The 17628-nt window shown below is 42.1% G+C and overlaps 2 protein-coding genes, 2 long non-coding RNA genes and 1 other non-coding gene across 5 annotated transcripts; 2 read left to right on the top strand and 3 right to left on the bottom strand.

Annotated features, from left to right (window-relative positions):
* Positions 1-304: 304 nt before the first annotated feature.
* On the top strand, positions 305-3821 carry LOC120682665 (cytochrome P450 87A3-like). The gene is made up of 9 exons (XM_039964643.1): positions 305-628; positions 745-1069; positions 1170-1316; positions 1409-1693; positions 1762-1860; positions 2692-2770; positions 3090-3196; positions 3288-3418; positions 3543-3821. Exons 1-9 carry the CDS (start codon positions 402-404, stop codon positions 3631-3633), a joined length of 1491 nt encoding a protein of 496 aa, XP_039820577.1. The 5' UTR covers positions 305-401; the 3' UTR covers positions 3634-3821.
* Positions 3822-4001: 180 nt separating this feature from the next.
* On the top strand, positions 4002-4074 carry TRNAV-UAC. Its single transcript has one exon. It is a non-coding gene; the product is annotated as a tRNA-Val (tRNA).
* A 6882-nt stretch (positions 4075-10956) lies between these two features.
* On the bottom strand, positions 10957-11464 carry LOC120683186. Its single transcript, XR_005678697.1, has 2 exons — positions 11267-11464; positions 10957-11166 (listed from the first exon to the last, which is right to left on the bottom strand). It is a non-coding gene; the product is annotated as an uncharacterized LOC120683186 (long non-coding RNA).
* A 166-nt stretch (positions 11465-11630) lies between these two features.
* LOC120681275 lies at positions 11631-13680 on the bottom strand. The gene is made up of 2 exons (XM_039962788.1): positions 13303-13680; positions 11631-13217 (listed from the first exon to the last, which is right to left on the bottom strand). Exons 1-2 carry the CDS (start codon positions 13678-13680, stop codon positions 11631-11633), a joined length of 1965 nt encoding a protein of 654 aa, XP_039818722.1.
* Positions 13681-13731: 51 nt separating this feature from the next.
* LOC120683187 lies at positions 13732-15133 on the bottom strand. The gene is made up of 2 exons (XR_005678698.1): positions 14303-15133; positions 13732-14187 (listed from the first exon to the last, which is right to left on the bottom strand). It is a non-coding gene; the product is annotated as an uncharacterized LOC120683187 (long non-coding RNA).
* Positions 15134-17628: the final 2495 nt, after the last annotated feature.

Genomic DNA, 17628 nt, shown 5'->3' with positions numbered 1-17628 from the left:
TTTTGTAATGTATGTATTGTGCCTTGTCATCCTGCTTGATCACATTTCAGATTAATAGCAGGAAATTGTTGGTCATTTCATTCTATAACAAGCGAATGGCCTGCAAACACACCCACAAAGTGGCCGGCAGAGCCAATTTTCTACTGAAGAAGAAAAATGGGAAGACCAAACCATAGAACATTCGAATCTGCCACCAACTGCAGTCTTCACAGCCTTTGCATTGCCTGATTCACCAAACCGTGGTCAACATCCGAGTCTCCGCGCCGTGCTCTTTACAACACCGGCAGAGCTTGCTACCCCAGCTGGCATCCCCGTGCTCTTAAATTTCCGGTGCAGTGTCCATGTGGAAGCTTTCCAACGCGCGAGCGTAGCAAGCAGAGTTCTCCCCCACGTCGCCGGCGATGTGCGCGTACGTGCGGCTCCCAGGCGCGGCGGCCTTCGCCGCCCTCGTGCTCCTCATGCTGCTGCTGCTGCTGCTGTACGCGGTGCACCGGTGGAGGAACCCTCGCTGCCGCGGCCGCCTCCCGCCGGGCTCCATGGGCCTGCCGCTCGTCGGCGAGACGCTGCAGTTCTTCTCCCCCGACGCCTCCTTCGACGTCCCTCGCTTCGTCCGCCACAGGCTGGCGAGGTGACCCCGTACACCTCATCTTGGGCCGAGGCGGCCCAACTAAATTGGCAGATGGGCCGAACTTGTGTAGCATATCTGAAATGTGTCCCCCGTTGCTTTTTCGAGTGCAAGCTTAGGTACGGCCCGATCTTCAAGACGAGCCTGGTGGGCCACCCGGTCGTCGTCTCGGCGGACGAGGAGCTGAACCACATGGTGTTCCAGCAGGAGGGGCAGCTGTTCCAGAGCTGGTACCCGGACTCCTTCGTGGAGATCCTGGGCAGGGACAACGTCGGCGAGCAGCAGGGCGCCATGTTCAGGTACCTCAAAAACATGGTGCTCCGCTACTTCGGCCCCGAGAGCCTCCGGGAGTCCGTGCTCCGCGACGTCGAGCGCGCCGTCAGCAGCTCCCTCTGCACCTGGTCGACGCTGCCGGCCGTCGAGCTCAAGGAAGCTGTCTCCACGGTACGTCAGAGCTGGGCACACCATTGTTCGCACCAAATAAACACTGTTTCCAATTCGATCTGCCGATTATGATACCTGTCTGTCATCTCTCCGCGCGCAGATGGTGTTTGATCTTTCAGCGAACAAGCTGCTCAGCCTGGAGCCGTCGAGGTCCAAGATTCTGAGGAGGAGCTTCTTCGACTTCGTTCGAGGTCTCATCTCGTTCCCGCTGTATTTGCCAGGAACAGCATACTACTCATGCATGAAGGTAGACAGTGATGCTCGCTGCACTCTAGCTCCTGCGCGTATCGCGAATTAAGTCTGCACAAGCTTGGCCCTTTTGTTGCATGCCATTTTCAGGGGCGTCAGAGTGCAATGGAGGTGCTGCAGGAAGTGCTGGAGGAGAGGAAGAGATCGGCGGAGGCGCCTGGAGGAGCAGGAGGCGACGAAAGGCCACGGCGCCATGGCGACTTCTTGGACTGCGTCGTCCAGGAGATCACGAGGGAGAAGCCGCTCGTGACGGACAAGATGGCGCTGGACCTCATGTTCGTGCTCCTCTTCGCCAGCTTCCACACGACGTCGCTGGCGCTCACCCTGGCCGTCAAGCTGCTCGCCGACCACCCTCACGTCCTGGAGGAGCTCACGGTCAGGAGAACAAACTGTCTTTGGTAGGCACCGATGCGATTACGATTTGATTTTTAGCTTGGATGCAGGTGGAGCATGAAGCGATTCTGAATGACCGTAAGACGGGCCGTGAATCCGATGATGGAATCACATGGATGGAGTACAAGTCTATGACATTCACATCCCAGGTTCTCGATTAGGATAAAATTTTGGTCGAAAATAACCGAACAATTAGCGTCAATTTTTTAAAACATGTACTACTACAAAAGTTGATCGTCAAAATAATAATAAGGAAAAAGAGCTGGTTAAACCTTTGAACTATTACAAAAGTCCGATTTTGAATCTTTACATGGAAAACTAGATAACAGAGATCATCCAACTATTAAAACTGGTCAAGAGACCATCCAACTGTTGAAACTGGTCAAGTTTCGCCGTTGTTTTAAAGGTGGTAATTCATTTTATGAAAAGTCAAAATGTTCAAATTAAACAAAAAATTCATAAGAAATTTATTTTAAATTAGAAAAAAAATAAAACTAGTACCAAATTTTTTCTAAAATTGTAACCTATCTATTGGCACTCTACTTCTTAGCTATTTGGATCCAATTTTTTCATATTCCTAGTATTTGTTTGTTTATAGTTATACCTATTATTTTTGAATAAATAAGATTCAAATAGATCAATAATAGATAGGTTACATTTTAGAAATTTTTGGTACACATTTTGTATTTTTCAGATTTAATAATGAATTATTTTATTTTTTAGATCTAATTAGAATTTTATTTTATTAAATTACAAAACCACCTTAGAAACAACTCTAAGAGCCAAATTTGTCCGGTTTTAGTTGATGGTCCTCATTATCCGATATTGTAGTTCAAGGCCGAAAAACAGACTTTGTGACAGTTTGAGGATGTAAAAATGCATGCTTGCTTGCTTGTCCCAAACATTTCACGATGGTACAAAAGTTTAGTGTTTAAGCTACAGGCTACAGAAATGACATGAAGATTCAATCTGTTTTATAGGTTATCAACGAGACTGTCCGATTAGCCAATATTGCACCTGGCATCTTCAGAATGGCTCTGAAAGATATACAGTTCAAAGGTGGCACTTCCTGTTTGTTTCTTGAACCGATCACACTCTAAACCAAACATTTTATCTTTGGTGTTACTCTCCCCGTTTTATTATATGACGATTATGTCAAGCTAATTAGTTCGTTTGAACTAACGAATTTAGCTTTTTTACAGCAAGACTAATGAATTAACTTATCCTAAACATCATTTATTTCAAAACGGATGATGTAGTATAAAGCACTTTCGACGGGACTAACAATCTAGAAAATAATACATGCTGACAAGTTTTCAGACAGGAGAGGCAATAACTGAATTCCTTTCTTTTCCCCTTTGACAAACATTGGTGACAGGGTACACAATTCCAGCTGGATGGGGAGTGATGGTCTGCCCTCCAGCAGTGCACTTGAACCCGGGCATCTACCCAGGTCCTCTCACCTTTAATCCTTCAAGGTTTAAGGTTTGTAAAATGAATCCATCTTTGTGAGATACATCAGTGCTCAATAGTGTGCGTATCTGGCAAAAATGTTTCTGAGGATGCTCACGTACAGGATAAACCGGAGATAAACCGTGGATCAAGGCACTTCATGGCATTCGGAGGCGGCCTCCGGTTCTGTGTTGGAGCAGACTTCAGCAAGCTGCAAATGTCCATATTCCTCCATTTTCTTGTCACCAGATACAGGTACTTTTTTTTTTCATAAACACAGTTTGTCTGGGCGTCTGAACTCAACCTAAAAAAAGAAAGAAAATTTCATTTTCCAAGTGAACATTTTAGCACCCTTTTAGTTTTTTCTTTTCACTGACAGGTGGAAAAATCTTGGGGGAGGCAAGATAGTCCGAAGTCCGGGGCTAGAATTTCCTGATGGCTACCAGATTCAAATAAGACAGTGCGATTAGCCAAGGCCTTACATTCTGCTTGTAGTACGAAGTCGTAGAATGAATTAGTAGTAGTATTATTTACAGCATAGTTTTTTTTAATGACATGAGAATGTCCCTTCCCTTTTACAATTTAGTGACTCTAGTTCACTCTCTTTGTGCATTCAAGCCATGAAATATACACAAGGAACAATTACGTACTGTTGGTATAAAAGTACAATGTAATTTTACAGTATGAAGCTTGAAATGTAACGGCCATATTATGTTGTCGTTGAAAAACAGAAGGCCTCCGAGTTGTAAACAGATCCGGTTCCGTTCTACTGTAAGGTAAGGTGGAAGTGGTGTGGTGATATGTACATATCACTTGAACTCAGACATTAATCGTTGAAGTTGCTGTGGTGTAGTGGTTATCACGTCAGTCTTACACACTGAAGGTCTCCAGTTCGATCCTGGGCAGCAACAAGAAGCTGGGCCTCCCGCATCGACGAAACAACACGGCCCGGCCCAATATATTCCTCGGACAACGATTCACGCTGCCGCAGCAGGCAAACTTTTGCCTGACACTTGGGTCTTGGGCTTCCCAGGTTGTGCAGCCTACAGCCTCGCATCTATCTATTATCTTATTATTTAGCCAACAAATGGAGCCTCCATGTTTGCTTTCAAGGTCTAGAAATTCCCACGTTAATCGGAGAAAATAAGAAAAATTTAAATTACCCACCACTACTATTATAATAAAGTTAGTCAAAAATACCCCTTATAGAAATCTCAAAGGAGACAAACTCCCTTTGATTGCCGTTTCCAACTAGAAATCATGTCCCGCGGAGAAACATGAAGTCTCCAACCATTACCCGCAGCAAATCGGATCTAGCCTTGCCCTTTGCATTGCAGGCCTGCATCATCGCCGACATCAGGATTTGCCGTTGGAATTCCACAACGTGGCTCGCCTCTGCGATCTCTACGGCTTGCCGCCGAAGATCCAAAACTTGCCTCTGCGATCTCTGCACCTCGCCGGAGATCTTGAAAGCATTGAACATCAGATTGCTCGAAGCTCTTAGTCTCTCCATACGCTGCAGCATGAGCGTAACAAACCCCCCTGCAAAGGTACTCTCATGTTTGCATATTCGTCCATAGGTCATCATGAATATACGGGGATGAGTTAAGTAATAAAATTTATTAAAGCAAAGCATCTTTGTTGATGAAACTCTCAAATTCAGTGAACGATCTGTGCAAGGTGGCATCAACCAGAGTAGCTACAATTAATTATAGCAGGCAGCAACAGAGTTAAAGCTAGCTACAATTAATTACAGCAGGCAGCAACATAGGTAGCGCTACATATTTTTTTGTTTTAACTTTATAATAGTGTAACACCCCGGTGTTAATTTTTGATTTAACTCGCTAATCTCAAGCCTAAATGTGTCATTAGCGTTAACTGAGTTGGAATGGTGTACTCCACTTTAGCTAGGTTCAATCGTGTTTTTCTCCCTAATTGAAGCTTCAAATTAAGTTTTGCCCAAAACAAAAGTTGTAGATTTTCTCTTCCTCTACAACTTCTATTTTAGCCAAATTTCAAGTTACAGTATGAAATTTTGAGTTTTGGGCGGTCAAAATTTTGTTAAAATCGAGTCAAACGAATTTCCTGTGCTCGCCTGCGACGCCGTACGCGCCCATGCCGGTGACGGCAACAGCGCCGGCGACCGCCACGCGTCGGCCGTCGCGGCGAACCTCGTCCTCCGCTCGCTCCGTCCTTATCCCTCTGCGAAGCCAACTCGTCTTTCTCCTCTCCACTCTCGCCCTCTCCCCGAGCCGAGCTCTGCTCGCACGCCATCGCCGGCCGAGCGCCACCCCTGCGTCACGCCTTCGCCTCTCAAACCCCAGGCCCTTTCCTCGAGCCCAGGCGCTCGCTCTCCCTCCCTTTCCCCTCTCCACTCCTCCCAGAGCTGGGCCGAGCTTCTCTGCGCACATAGGGCCGCCGCCACCCGCTATTGTCGCCGCCGAGCGGAGCTCGCCATGGAGCCCCTACCTTCGGCCTCCTTCCTCCCCAAACGACCATCCAGCCGCATTCCCCACCTTCCAAGGAAGTTCATCGACCCAGCCGCGCCCTCCCTTGCTCGCCGGAGCGCCGCCACCGCGGAGCACCGTCGCCGCCGCCCCCACCTCGCAGCGAGAGCCCCTCTCCGGCCGCCCCCAACCCCGTCCAAACCCACCAACAGATAGAGCTCGACCTCCTCTTGCTCCTCCCCCTCTTTACCCTCGCCGCCGGTGAGCATCGTCGCCGGAATCGAGCTCCCCGTGCGCTCCTCTGTTCCAAATCGCGACCAGGGACCTCGGGCAAGAATTGAAACAAGTTCAGGGGGTTATCTGCATGGCTATAGACTCAAGTGAATAGTGATGCGAAGGGTTGTTTTGTAATAATTGGCTGAAACTTTGGAAAATCGTAGTAAATTATAGAAAAATCAGAAAAATACAAACTAAAATTTGTTGGATTCCTTGTTCTAAGATATACAACTTTCCTTACAGGTTGATCTTCAGTTTCTAAATAGTTTTTTCTCTATTTTAAATGTTATTTTAAGTGGTTGCAAGCTTTGAAAATTCTTAGTAAATAGTAGAAAAATGGTAAAAAGGTAAAATTAGTTGGGTTAGTTTTTTTGGCATGTAGAACTTAGGAAAAATATTTAACCTGCTGTTTATTTAATGTTTTTATGATGTATTGATTTAATCATGAGTAATGCTTGTTTTAGCTTATTTATTTAATATCTGCAATTTGGAAAGTCGGAAAATTATGAAATTTATGCAGTAGATTACTCTATACATGTTTAGTTCACTGTAAAAATTTCATAACCAGAAGCTATGTGCATGTTTGTAAATCTATTTTTGTTCAGTTTGTCTTGTTGAGGCTAAAATAAATGCTTTATGTTATCAATAAATGTTGGTTAATTGTTTTTACACTTATTCTTAGTAGCTTATCATGTTGGTAAAATTTGGTTACCAGTTTATGATTGCAATTTAATTTTTTACTTTTTGTTTGGTTCCTAGTGTTAGTTTTCCCTGTATGCGGTCACTAGGAAATGCTTTGTTGCGTGTTAACTCATTTGAGATCATATGTGGTTTGCTTTATATTGCTTGATTCAGTTTACATTTCAGGTGATTGCGTTTAGAATCAGAATATGGGTTACTTTTATATCGCTTGGTTCTATGTGCTTTTTAGTTGAATAGAAGTCCCTAGTTATTTCCATTTTGCTTATGTTGGCTGGTTAAGCTAAATGAAAACCTTAGTGTGTTCTTTTGCTCATACTTGCTTGCTAGTTAATGAAGTTCTAGTCTAACCTTTCCTGCTTTACGCTGTGTCTTACCTTTTCCAAAATAAGTTTATGTAATGCTTTTTGGAAGCGAAACACTTTATTTATATCGTCTGCTAGTTGTGTACCATGATTGCTGTACTTGCTATCTCTACGGTAGACTTGTGTGATGTTTAATTAACCTTCACTTCTTTAGATGCTCATGCCCATGCAATAGCGACCTTGTGCTTATCTTGCTTGCCCTTTTCGATGCATTGTCCATGCATTCAGACATCCGCATTGTTGCATCTCATTTAGGTACGCTAGATGTGTGACGCGTGGAACTGAAGGGTGATGTTGGAGTCGATCTAGAAGATGGTGTACTGATGAACCGACCCAGAAGATGGAAGGAACGACTGAAGTGCAAGCTAGGACCGGAGATGCTATCAAGCCGGTGCAAGCTAACTAACTGACTTTGTGTCAAACCTCAGGCAAGCCCCGGAGCATAACCCTTAATTTCAGTATTCAATGTTATTATTTAAGTATTGTGCATTTACGTTGTTAGGAGTTGTATGGAACACTAGTATGCATGTTTTTCCCTAGGTACCTATGAGTTTTTACTAGTATGCAGGTGTCGTTAGAAATTCTTTGCTAAGTAGGAACTCGGTAAAAGTCGAGTGATTTTCTGTCACTCGCGAGATATAGGTCTTGTTACTTATGGAAATGTTACCAGAGAATGAATTAATGAGGAAAGAAAATGGAGACCGGGCGGAGGAAAGTTGGACATGATTATGGATTAAAGAAAAGTTGAGTCTCCACCTGTGTCGATTGAGGACCGTTCTGTTGTTGGCCCTTTGACTGAGGATTGAACAGTACTAACCACATGCCGGAAGTAGGAGGTAGTCGATACCGGTAAGCTAATTACCTAAATTGCGTCAGAATCTGATTCTCGACCTGCGGTGCTGGGTAGGGATGACGGATGAGGTAGTCGTCCACGGGTTCACGCGGTGTTCGCACGTGTAGGGCTCCTCATCCGGGTGCTGGCGGGCTTGATTCAGGCTTCGGGGTAATCATGGGAACAGTTGCTCGGTGTGACTCGACGGGGTCGCACTTGGTGTGTGAGTTAGGTCCACCTTGCAAGGTTAAATCGGATCGATTCGCCGTGACTCGCGGATATGAGAGCCTTGGTCACTGCGTCACATCGTAGTAAAGAAGTGGAATAAGAATTGAAAGACGAGTATGGAATATATGTTTATGATACTCTTGGAAAATATAATGTGATGTACCATGTTTGCTCTAGATGTTTATGCAAACCTAGTTGATATTTGTACATTAAACTTGAGCTAAAACATTGAAAGCAAGGATCTAGTATTAGTCGTTTTCCAGCAAAAATAAACTCCAGAGCCAAAAGCTTGCATGTCTAGATAGTGGGCTAAGTATACCCATGTCGGGTAAGCCTTGCTGAGTATTAGTATACTCAGGGTTTGTTGTTATCCTGTTTTCAAGTAACTGATGCTGGTTGGAGCTAACCAGGATTCGCATCGGTGGGCTCGATGTGACATCCTCCCGACTTCGTAGATCTCGTGGTTTTCAAACTGAACTTTCTTTCTAAATTTCCGCTGCACTTTTAACTTTGATAACTTTTATTTAAACTTAATTGTAATACTTTGCTTTGTAAACTTAATTTTGAGAAATTTTGTCTGCTTGTAATCATCTGCGCTCGCCTTCGGGTGAGACTTCCAGTGTTTTCGATCCTTAACCCAATAGGCTGCCGGATTATACCGTTTTAAGTGCGTGTTTACTTGATTAACGCTTAAGATGATAGTTAGCGCACTTACGCCAGTTTAATTTGGGCGGTTCTGTCACAAATAGGCAGATTGATTAATGCTACATGTTCGTCATTTAGTTGTTAGATCACTTGATAAGCTATTATCACACTTTCATGCAAATTTCTTTCATGAAAAATATTTGCAAAAATAACTATTAAAATATCATATCTTTTCATCTAATATGAATTAGCAGCTAATATATATGGTTTCTTTATAAGTAGGGTATTGACGATATGACATAGAAAAAATTGAGTGATCGTACAACTAAAGGACAATCGTGGAGCATTAAAGTGAAAGTTATCAGAGTTTGGGATTCAATCAACAATGCAACTGATAAACTTATAAGCATGGATATGATTTTAATGGATGAACAGGTAATTTTTTTACCAATTTTTTTGTTTGTGTATATTATCCTGATTTTGCTTAACTATTGTATCTTTGAACATAATGATACAATCCATGCTACTATATGGAAGGGTCTATTAAATACTTACAAGCCACAAATAAATGAGGGTTCTATATATGTCTTTAGTAACTTCAAAGTAGAAGGATCCATTAGGTACCGTCCATTGAGCAATGAGAAAAAAATAGTTTTTACATATAATACAATGGTGAAGGAAGTGAATGAGCCATCAGATAAATTCAAGCAGCATTACATTGAGTTTGTTACAAAATATTTACTGCTAGAATGAGAAAATAAAGATCATCAATGTTCAGGTAGCTATTTAGTTGTACTGTTATCTATTTTATAATCATGTATACCATTTATTAACTTATTCTCATTTTCAGATGTTATTGGACTACTCACCAATATATGGCCAGTGCAACAAAATCTAATAAAGAAGAACACCCCCAGTGAGCAAACGAAAGATATTAGTGTCATCGAACTTATCTTATTCGAGTAAGAGAATCCTATTCATTTAATTTATGATCAACTAAAATAATTTCTTGCATAAAGATTCAATATTAAAATATTGTACATCAAATTTCAGTGGAGACTGTTATTATTGTTACATCGACAATGGTTGAAAGTTTTAAGTTCCAAGGTAATTCAAAGGTTTATATATTTAATTGTGTGATTAAGTTCTCCCTATCAATCAAAGGTAACATATTTGTGTGTGTATATATGTTTGATATAGGTGTAACTTCTCTTTTTTTTAATAAGGTGTAACTTCTCTTAAAACAACTAGCGCTACAAGATTGTATAAAAATTTGGACATACCTGATACCTGGAAACTTGTTCAGATGTATGCAATATATTATATTTCAAATAAAATAATAAATTACTAATGAGTTATTTTCTTAATTGATATAATTATTTGTACACAATTAATTTTCTTTTTTATAGGTACTCACACGAAGAAAATCTACCCAAAATGATGGAGGTAAACAAAAGCATACAAGGGACACAAGAGGAGCAAATATTTACAATAGAAAGACATTACAAGAAACTACTGAAATGAGACATGAGAACCTATTATACAATGAAGTATGACATTTATATAACATTAGATTACCATATTAATTTTTTATACAACAAACTGTTACAATTTTTCATTCATAATCCCATGGTTTTTATCTGTATGAATTTATTTTTACATCAAGAGTTAATATAGATCAGCTACAAAAAAATACTATGTGGTGGTACATATCGTGTAACTATTGCAATAAAATGTGCAGTAAGGTAGATGACAATTACTATTGCAACAATTGTGATAAATATCCTAAAGGTACAACACCAAGGTAAGCGTGGATTGTTATCATTTAACAATATTGTTTTAATTCTATGTATAATATTTTCATTGTTGTAACAATTTTAATAGGGCCATTGGCGTTTTTGCCCTCGTTTTCATGTGTAATGGTGATTTTGCCCCTTTTTTTCTAACTTTGTGAATTTACCCCTGTTATTTGAAACTGAAGACACAGTTTGCCCCTACTCTGTCAAGTCCTTTTAACGGTGTCAATTTGCTCGCAAAAAGACCATCGTGTCCATGTGATTTTGCCCCTACTTGTTTTCACAATTTGTGTTTTTACCCCTATTAAGAATGAGATTATGAATGCAATATACCCACGTTTGAAAGGGATTTTCACATGAAATAAAAACTGAGATGAGTTGCATATATTTAGAAACATTACGAAACGGCCAAATTTGATAAAAATTTGGTAGCATTTTGACACAACTTCCATAGATTCAAACATGGCAGCATATATAACATTGTAACACATCAAGGATGTCAATATGAGATCCCAACCTACAGTTTTGCACACCAACTTGCATAAGGATCCAAAGTACAAGTCTGCATGACATGTCCAACAAAAGAACCTAGTAATAGTGAGTTTTTTACTAGTCTAGGTGTCAAACAGCACATATTTAAGCATCTAAACCTAACAAACTTGCTAGCCTCCCTGGTGTCCCTCCTCTTCCCCTTCGCTGTCCAGCCGCACTTGTGCTTCAAATGAAAGATTGTACAACATGTTACCAATTAGTGACTGAGAAAAAAATGGGGAAAAATAGGAATGGACTGCAATGATACAATGAACATGACTTACTTTGTTTCATTGGCACCCCGTGCTGCACCTCTTCCTCTTCCTCTGCCACTTCCCCTTCCCCTTCCCCTTCCTCTTCCCCTCACAGTTTCACTTGCACTTCATGAAAATAATACAAATGAAATGAGGAAATTAGCAAGTAAATCAGCTAATTCATGCATGAAACTCACATTGGTTCATTGTTGCCATCTGCAGGTTGTGTTCCCCTCCCCCTTCCTCTTCCCCTTCCCCTTCCCCTTCCCCTTCCCCTTCCCCTTCCAGTTGCACTACCACTACCACTTGCACTTCATATGTAGGAAAAAAAATGAGTGAAATAGCAATGAACAGAACGACCATGAATAGACATCAATGGCAAACATAACATAACTTACACATAATCGTTGCAGTCCATCGCAGAACCATCTTGTGAAGATGTCTGCCTCCTCTTTTGACTAGCAGTAAGGCCTCCTTGACAATGTTTAGCTGTATGGCCCAGTTCATTGCATTCAGTACATGGTCTCCTTTTTTTACTAGTGCTAATTTCATCATAAGCCTTTATCCTAGACTTTCTTGGTCTCCCAGGCTTCCTTCTCAGTTTAGGCTTTTGGATTTTGTAGCCCAAATCAACTTTTGGCCATTGGTCCTTGGATGTCATTGGAGTGAAAGTACCATCATATGTCTTTCTAAACCTATCAACAGAGAAGTATTCATGTACAAACTCATCCATCTGTACCTCCCTACTAAGCTTTGCAATGAAAGCTAGAGCATGACTACAAGGCTTTCCAGTGACTTGCCAAACTCTACAAGAACATGTTTTCAACTCCAAGTTCACTGCATGTCTAAATTTGTTCACAGTTACTTCAGCTGTCCCAGCTCCACATATTAAGACATCATGATCTTTGATAGTCTTTGTTTTAGCATTCAGAGCATTGGTGATAGCTAGGATTATGACTCCTGACATATTTCTACCAATCTTGGACCTCACCAAAAATTTCTCAACAATCATTTGCCTAATCTTGTCATGCATTTCTACAATTTGAAAGTCTTTGGTTTTTGATACCCAACTATTGAAACATTCAGAGAGGTTGTTATTGATGTAATCAACCTTGCAATCTTCAAAGAATTTGCTTCTGCTCCACACATATGGATGATTCTCATCCAACCATTCAAGGGCCTTAGGATCCTTCTCTTGTATCTTCCCCATAAAGTAGTTAAATTTGGAAACTGTGAAGCTCTTGGCTGCACACCACATGTTCTTGCCATATAGTTCTCCACTAAAACTTTTCTTCATGTTCTTCCACAAGTGCCTCATGCATTCTCTATGTTCAACTCCTGGGAACACCTCTTCTACTGCCCCTTCTATTCCTTTGCCTGCATCTGTACTAATGACCAAACCTGGAGGAGAACCAATTGCCTTCTTCAAGTTATTAACAAACCAAGTCCAGCTCTCCTTAGTCTCGGCCTCTATGACTCCATATGCAACTGGGAATAACCAGTTATGACCATCCACTGCAACAGCTGATGCTAACTGACCTCTTGATCTCCCTGTCAAGTGTGTTGCATCCATGGCAATATAGGGTCTACATCCTTGCAAAAATCCATCAATGCATGGTTTGAGAGCTACAAAGAACCTCATGAAACACACTTTTTCATTGTGCTCTTCAGTTTGTAGGTCAACAATACTGCCAGGTAGTGATCTCAGAAGCTCAGCTTGATATGTAGGTAGGAAGTCATAACTGTCATCCCATTTGCCATATATCATATCTAGTGCTCTCAACTTGCCTCTAACAACTCGATCATATGGCACTTCAATTGAGTACTTCTTCATTAGAGTTTCCTGTAACTCCGTTGTTCCTATTTCAGGGTCATCCCGCAACAAGTTGACAACTCGATCAGCTACCCATTTGTTATTAGCCATTGTATCACCACACTTGTTGAAAGAACCACAAGTGTGCTTTGGTCCACTGGTTTTAACCTGCAACACGGAAAAAAAACATCATGTCAGTAATTATCATCACCAAATAAATGAAGGAAAGAAAGAAAATAGGTACATCATTTACCTTGCATCCAATGTATTTCTTACTTGTAGATGCAAAAAAAGTCCATTTGCAACCCCTATTAGCTCTCTTGCATTTGGCTCTAAAACGTGTCTTGTCTTTTTTCACTATTTCGAAAGCATGGTCATTCAAGATAGCATGGTGTGTAACTGCTGACTTGCACTGATCCACATCTAGGAACACCACATTTACATCAATACAAGGATCATCAACATCATATGAGAAGTCGGGAAGATCATACTCATCTTCCATATCAACTATCTCCCCATCAGGATCAAACTCAATATCAGAGCAGTCATCATCAGAGTCAGATGATGCAGCCAAATCAGTGTCATAGCTTCTATCACTCAGTGCTGCAAGTGAATCTGTGTCAGAGAACATGCCCTCATCATTGGATTTTTTAGACTTCTGGATTTTGGCAGCCTTTTTTTTAAATTGGTTCTCTCATTAGTGGGGATCTCATTTGTGGGTCTCTTATTAGATGGTGTATCATTATTAGTTGGTGTCTCATTTGTGGGTCCTCGATGAAAAGGGTGACATCTACGTTTTGTTGGTGAACATTGTAATGCCCCCTCAAAATCATTCATCTGGACATTGATACACGCAACCCCTTTGTCTAGATTGAGTAGAAACCAATCAAGCAATTCTTCATCAGATTTTATCTCACAAGATATATTCTCCAAATCACGCCATAAAGTGCACAACTGCTTAGAACCCCATATGTAATGTTCAGCTACGAAATCAACTAGCTGCTGCAGACCATAGTTATGTATGTCAATAAATTGTGTTGGCAATGTTTTACCCTGTCGCCATAACTTTGGCCCCCCATCTGGCATACTGAAAAATGACCGAACCCTAACTACAAGTTCAAAATCCTTGTGATTTGGCCTACAAATCACAACAATGAATGTAGTTATGTAAGCCAATCTATTCATCAAAGCTATTACACACTACTGATCGAGTTAGATGCTGCTTAATGCATTTCAAGAACATAAGAAATTACCTATCAATATCCATATCGTGACCTCAAGCCGACCACCCACCACGGGTCAAGCCGCGCTTAGTTTATCAAAGAATGAGGAAGCTGCAAATATCAAAGAATATCAATTTGACATGGAAGCAAAGGGCAATGTTAACTACCAAGCCATTTGGGCTAATCCACAGAGGGATATGCTCACTGACCACTGGACAGAACAAGCAGAGAAAGAAAGATGCTGAGGAGCGGAGACCGAGAGACCCACCACGCGAAATGCTAGTGCTTGTGGAATAAACAACACCATCCCGATGCAACCAGATCTCGCGCAGATCGAGGGACGAGACAGAGAGGAAGGGGGGCGAGAGGTTTGGCGAGCTCACCTCACGAGGAGAGGAGGCGGTGGAGCAGGGAGGCCGAGGCGTCGCGGTGACGGCCAGCCGCGTCACCTCACGCTGGCCCGCCGCGCTCGCCCTCCGCGCACGCCTGGCGCCGTCCTCAAGCGCTCGCCCTCCGCGCACGCCTGGCGCCGTCCGCAAGAGCTCGCCCTCCGCGCAGCCTGGCGCCGGCCCGCTGCGCTCACCTGCCGCCGTTCTCGCGCGCTCGCCTGCCGCTGGTCTAGGGTTTGGATGGGTCAGAATGTGTCCGGATTTGGTGCGTGCGACTGAGAGGAGCTGGTTGAAGTTGGATGGATAAGGGGTATAGAGGTCTTTTCGCATACGATTCTATTAATTTTCAATTTGTTTAATTTGTTTAATATAGCACCTTCTAACGGCCGTCCAAAGTAGGGGTAAACGGGAGCTTCGTTTTCAAATCGCAGGGGCAAAATCACAAAGTCGAAAAAATAGGGGTAAAAACACAGTTCACTCCCAGAGTAGGGGTAAAATCACCAATTCCCCATTTTAATACAATAGATATTGGCTTCGACTCCGAATAAGTGACCACACAACAAGTACAACGTGCACTAAAGAGACTGCTCAAGATAAATGTCACTGCTTTGTTAGAATCACTCAATGGGAGAACTGAAGAAATTATCAAGAACATACATAATCTTTATAGAGAATCATTTATCTTTCGATTCAAGCTGAACAACCAAAACTTGACTGAAGGAAAGCCGGGTTATTTAGTAAAAAAATTTTATTCCTGATGATGAACTTGAAGCAAAATTCTTGAACGACATAAAGGTAACAAACTTTTATTATCTATTCCGTAAGTTAGTATATTATATTAACATATTTGAATTTAAATAATATATTATGTTATGCTATAATTTAATATTTTGAATTTTATATCTAGCCGTGTAAATGCACGGGCAGCCCGTCTAGTTCCACTTCAAAATGCAGGTTTGGAGAACTCCCAGCATCTCCTAACCCAAAAAAAAAGAGAGTGTGTACAACTTCCAAGCCGTACTCGTTCATCTCAGTACAAGGGCAATCTCGATCGAGCACACCGATCGCACATTCGCACTGCTCAAAGCATCAAACCCGCGGCTAGCATTGCTCGCACGGCCTCGGAAGCAGATGGCTCGGATCAGCACGATCAACTTCGTCGTCAGTGTCCTAGCTAGCTAGCTGCTTACTGGCTTAGACCACTTGTGCAACTTGTATGTGCCTGTTGCTGATCGGTGGATAAGCTAGCTAGTTGGCTGTCTAGCCTGTTCTGGAGGCTTAGCTTAGCTTCCAGCGCTTGGACATGTCGCAGCCACTGCACGGTGTCTGCGCAGGGATCGATCGATGTGGTGTCAAGTGTCAACCCATTGCCTCAGCGTCTCCAGGACCATCACCCCGCGCTCGCCTGCAACTTGCGCCTAGCTCGTCCTCCACTCCTCCGAGGTTTCCTTTCGACGGCCTTTTAACACTTCCAAGCTTCAACAAAGTGAAGAGAGGCTGTCTGTGTGCTTCTAAAAAGGCAAAAAAAAAAAAGAGCAGTCAATCTGCATTCAAATCTTTCGACTTACCTCTTGTTTAGATGTCTTCAAAATTCCAAAACTTTACAAGAATTCTCATCACATCGAATTTTTGAACGCATGCATGAAATATTAAATGTAGCTAAACAAAATAACTAATTACATAGTTTGTCTATAATTTGCGAGACGAATCTTTTGAGTATAGTTAACTCATAGCAGGACAATAATCACCAAATACAAACGAAAGTGCTACAGTGTTTTATATCTAAAATTTTATGCATAGGTTAAACAGGCCTTAGGGTGTGTTTAGATCACTTTGCATTTTTGCGTTTTAGAAGAGAATCTTCAATATTTGAAGTATTAAATGTAGACTAATCACAAAACTAATTACAGATTTCATCTGTAAACTAAGAGACGAATCTAATAAGCCTAATAAATTCATTATTAGAGCATGTTTACTGTAGCATTACTGCAGCAATTTAGTGTCTAATCACGTCATAATTAGGCTCATTAGATTCGTCTCGCGATTTACAGTTCAATTGTGTAATGCGATTTATTTTTTGACTATATTTAATACATTATACAAATAATTTATAAAAAATTTACATTTTGTGTTTTGGGATAACAAGACCTTAGTTCGCATCGCAACCCACAAGCTACATTCCTCGGTTCTGACAACACGCATGTCGCTACACCTGCACACTTGTCTCAAATCTCACTTTGGCGAGCAGCCTAGCCTGGCAGTCTTGTCACATTGGCCATTGCAGCTCTGACAACCCTTAGGATCGGATCGGATGGCCATGCCACCATGGTGTGTGGGGACGCCGCGTGAGGCGTGTGATCCTCGAGCCTCTGCTCCAGTGGCCTACATGTACGTCTCAGAGGACGCAACCCTGTCCCCTGCAGACACCAGACATCTCTTCTGCGCGGAGCTCTGAAGGCTTCGATGCAGGAGAGAGCCGCGTGTGTCGCCCTTGTACCCGCAAGCTCCAAGCCTCGCCAACGTAGCATGTCAGGCGCGCCATTGTTCCCCGCGTTGTCAGGGTCGCCTTTTATCCAGCGCAGCCTTGGCTTACTAGGCCCTGTTTGGGGGCGGATCCAAAATTTTGGATTGCCATTTAAGAGTGCTAAATAAAGTTTAATTATAAAATTAATTGTAGAACTCTAGGGCTATTTTTCGAGACGAATCTAACAAGATATATTAATTCACGATTAGTAAAAAGATACTATAGCAAATCATGACTAAATTAGGTTCATTAGATTCGCCGCGCCAAATTACACTCATCTGTGAAAAGATTTTACAAATATACTTTATTTAATATACCATACATGCAAGATTCCTTGAACCAAAATTTTGGATCTGCCCATACAAACAGGGCCAGGGCTCCACGAGCGGCTCCGGCCGGAGCCCTGCCAAACGCCCATTTTGCTGCAGCTCCAGATGAGAAGC

Source organism: Panicum virgatum, chromosome 7N, assembly GCF_016808335.1.
Source record: "Panicum virgatum strain AP13 chromosome 7N, P.virgatum_v5, whole genome shotgun sequence".
NCBI classification, from domain to species: domain Eukaryota; kingdom Viridiplantae; phylum Streptophyta; class Magnoliopsida; order Poales; family Poaceae; genus Panicum; species Panicum virgatum.
Note: the sequence above shows the minus strand (reverse complement) of the source record. Positions and strands in the feature narration are given on the sequence as shown.

What these genes read in the sequence shown, in the direction of transcription:
- LOC120681275 (XM_039962788.1), bottom strand. Translation starts at nt 13,680, where the DNA reads ATGTTCTCTGACACAGATTCACTTGCAGCACTGAGTGATAGAAGCTAT. An exon ending in AGAAATACATTGGATGCAAG is followed by an intron (nt 13,218 to 13,302) that starts GTAAATGATGTA and finishes TCCGTGTTGCAG; the next exon opens with GTTAAAACCAGTGGACCAAA.
- LOC120682665 (XM_039964643.1), top strand. Translation starts at nt 402, where the DNA reads ATGTGCGCGTACGTGCGGCTCCCAGGCGCGGCGGCCTTCGCCGCCCTC. An exon ending in CTATGACATTCACATCCCAG is followed by an intron (nt 1,861 to 2,691) that starts GTTCTCGATTAG and finishes TCTGTTTTATAG; the next exon opens with GTTATCAACGAGACTGTCCG. An exon ending in TTTCTTGTCACCAGATACAG is followed by an intron (nt 3,419 to 3,542) that starts GTACTTTTTTTT and finishes TTTCACTGACAG; the next exon opens with GTGGAAAAATCTTGGGGGAG.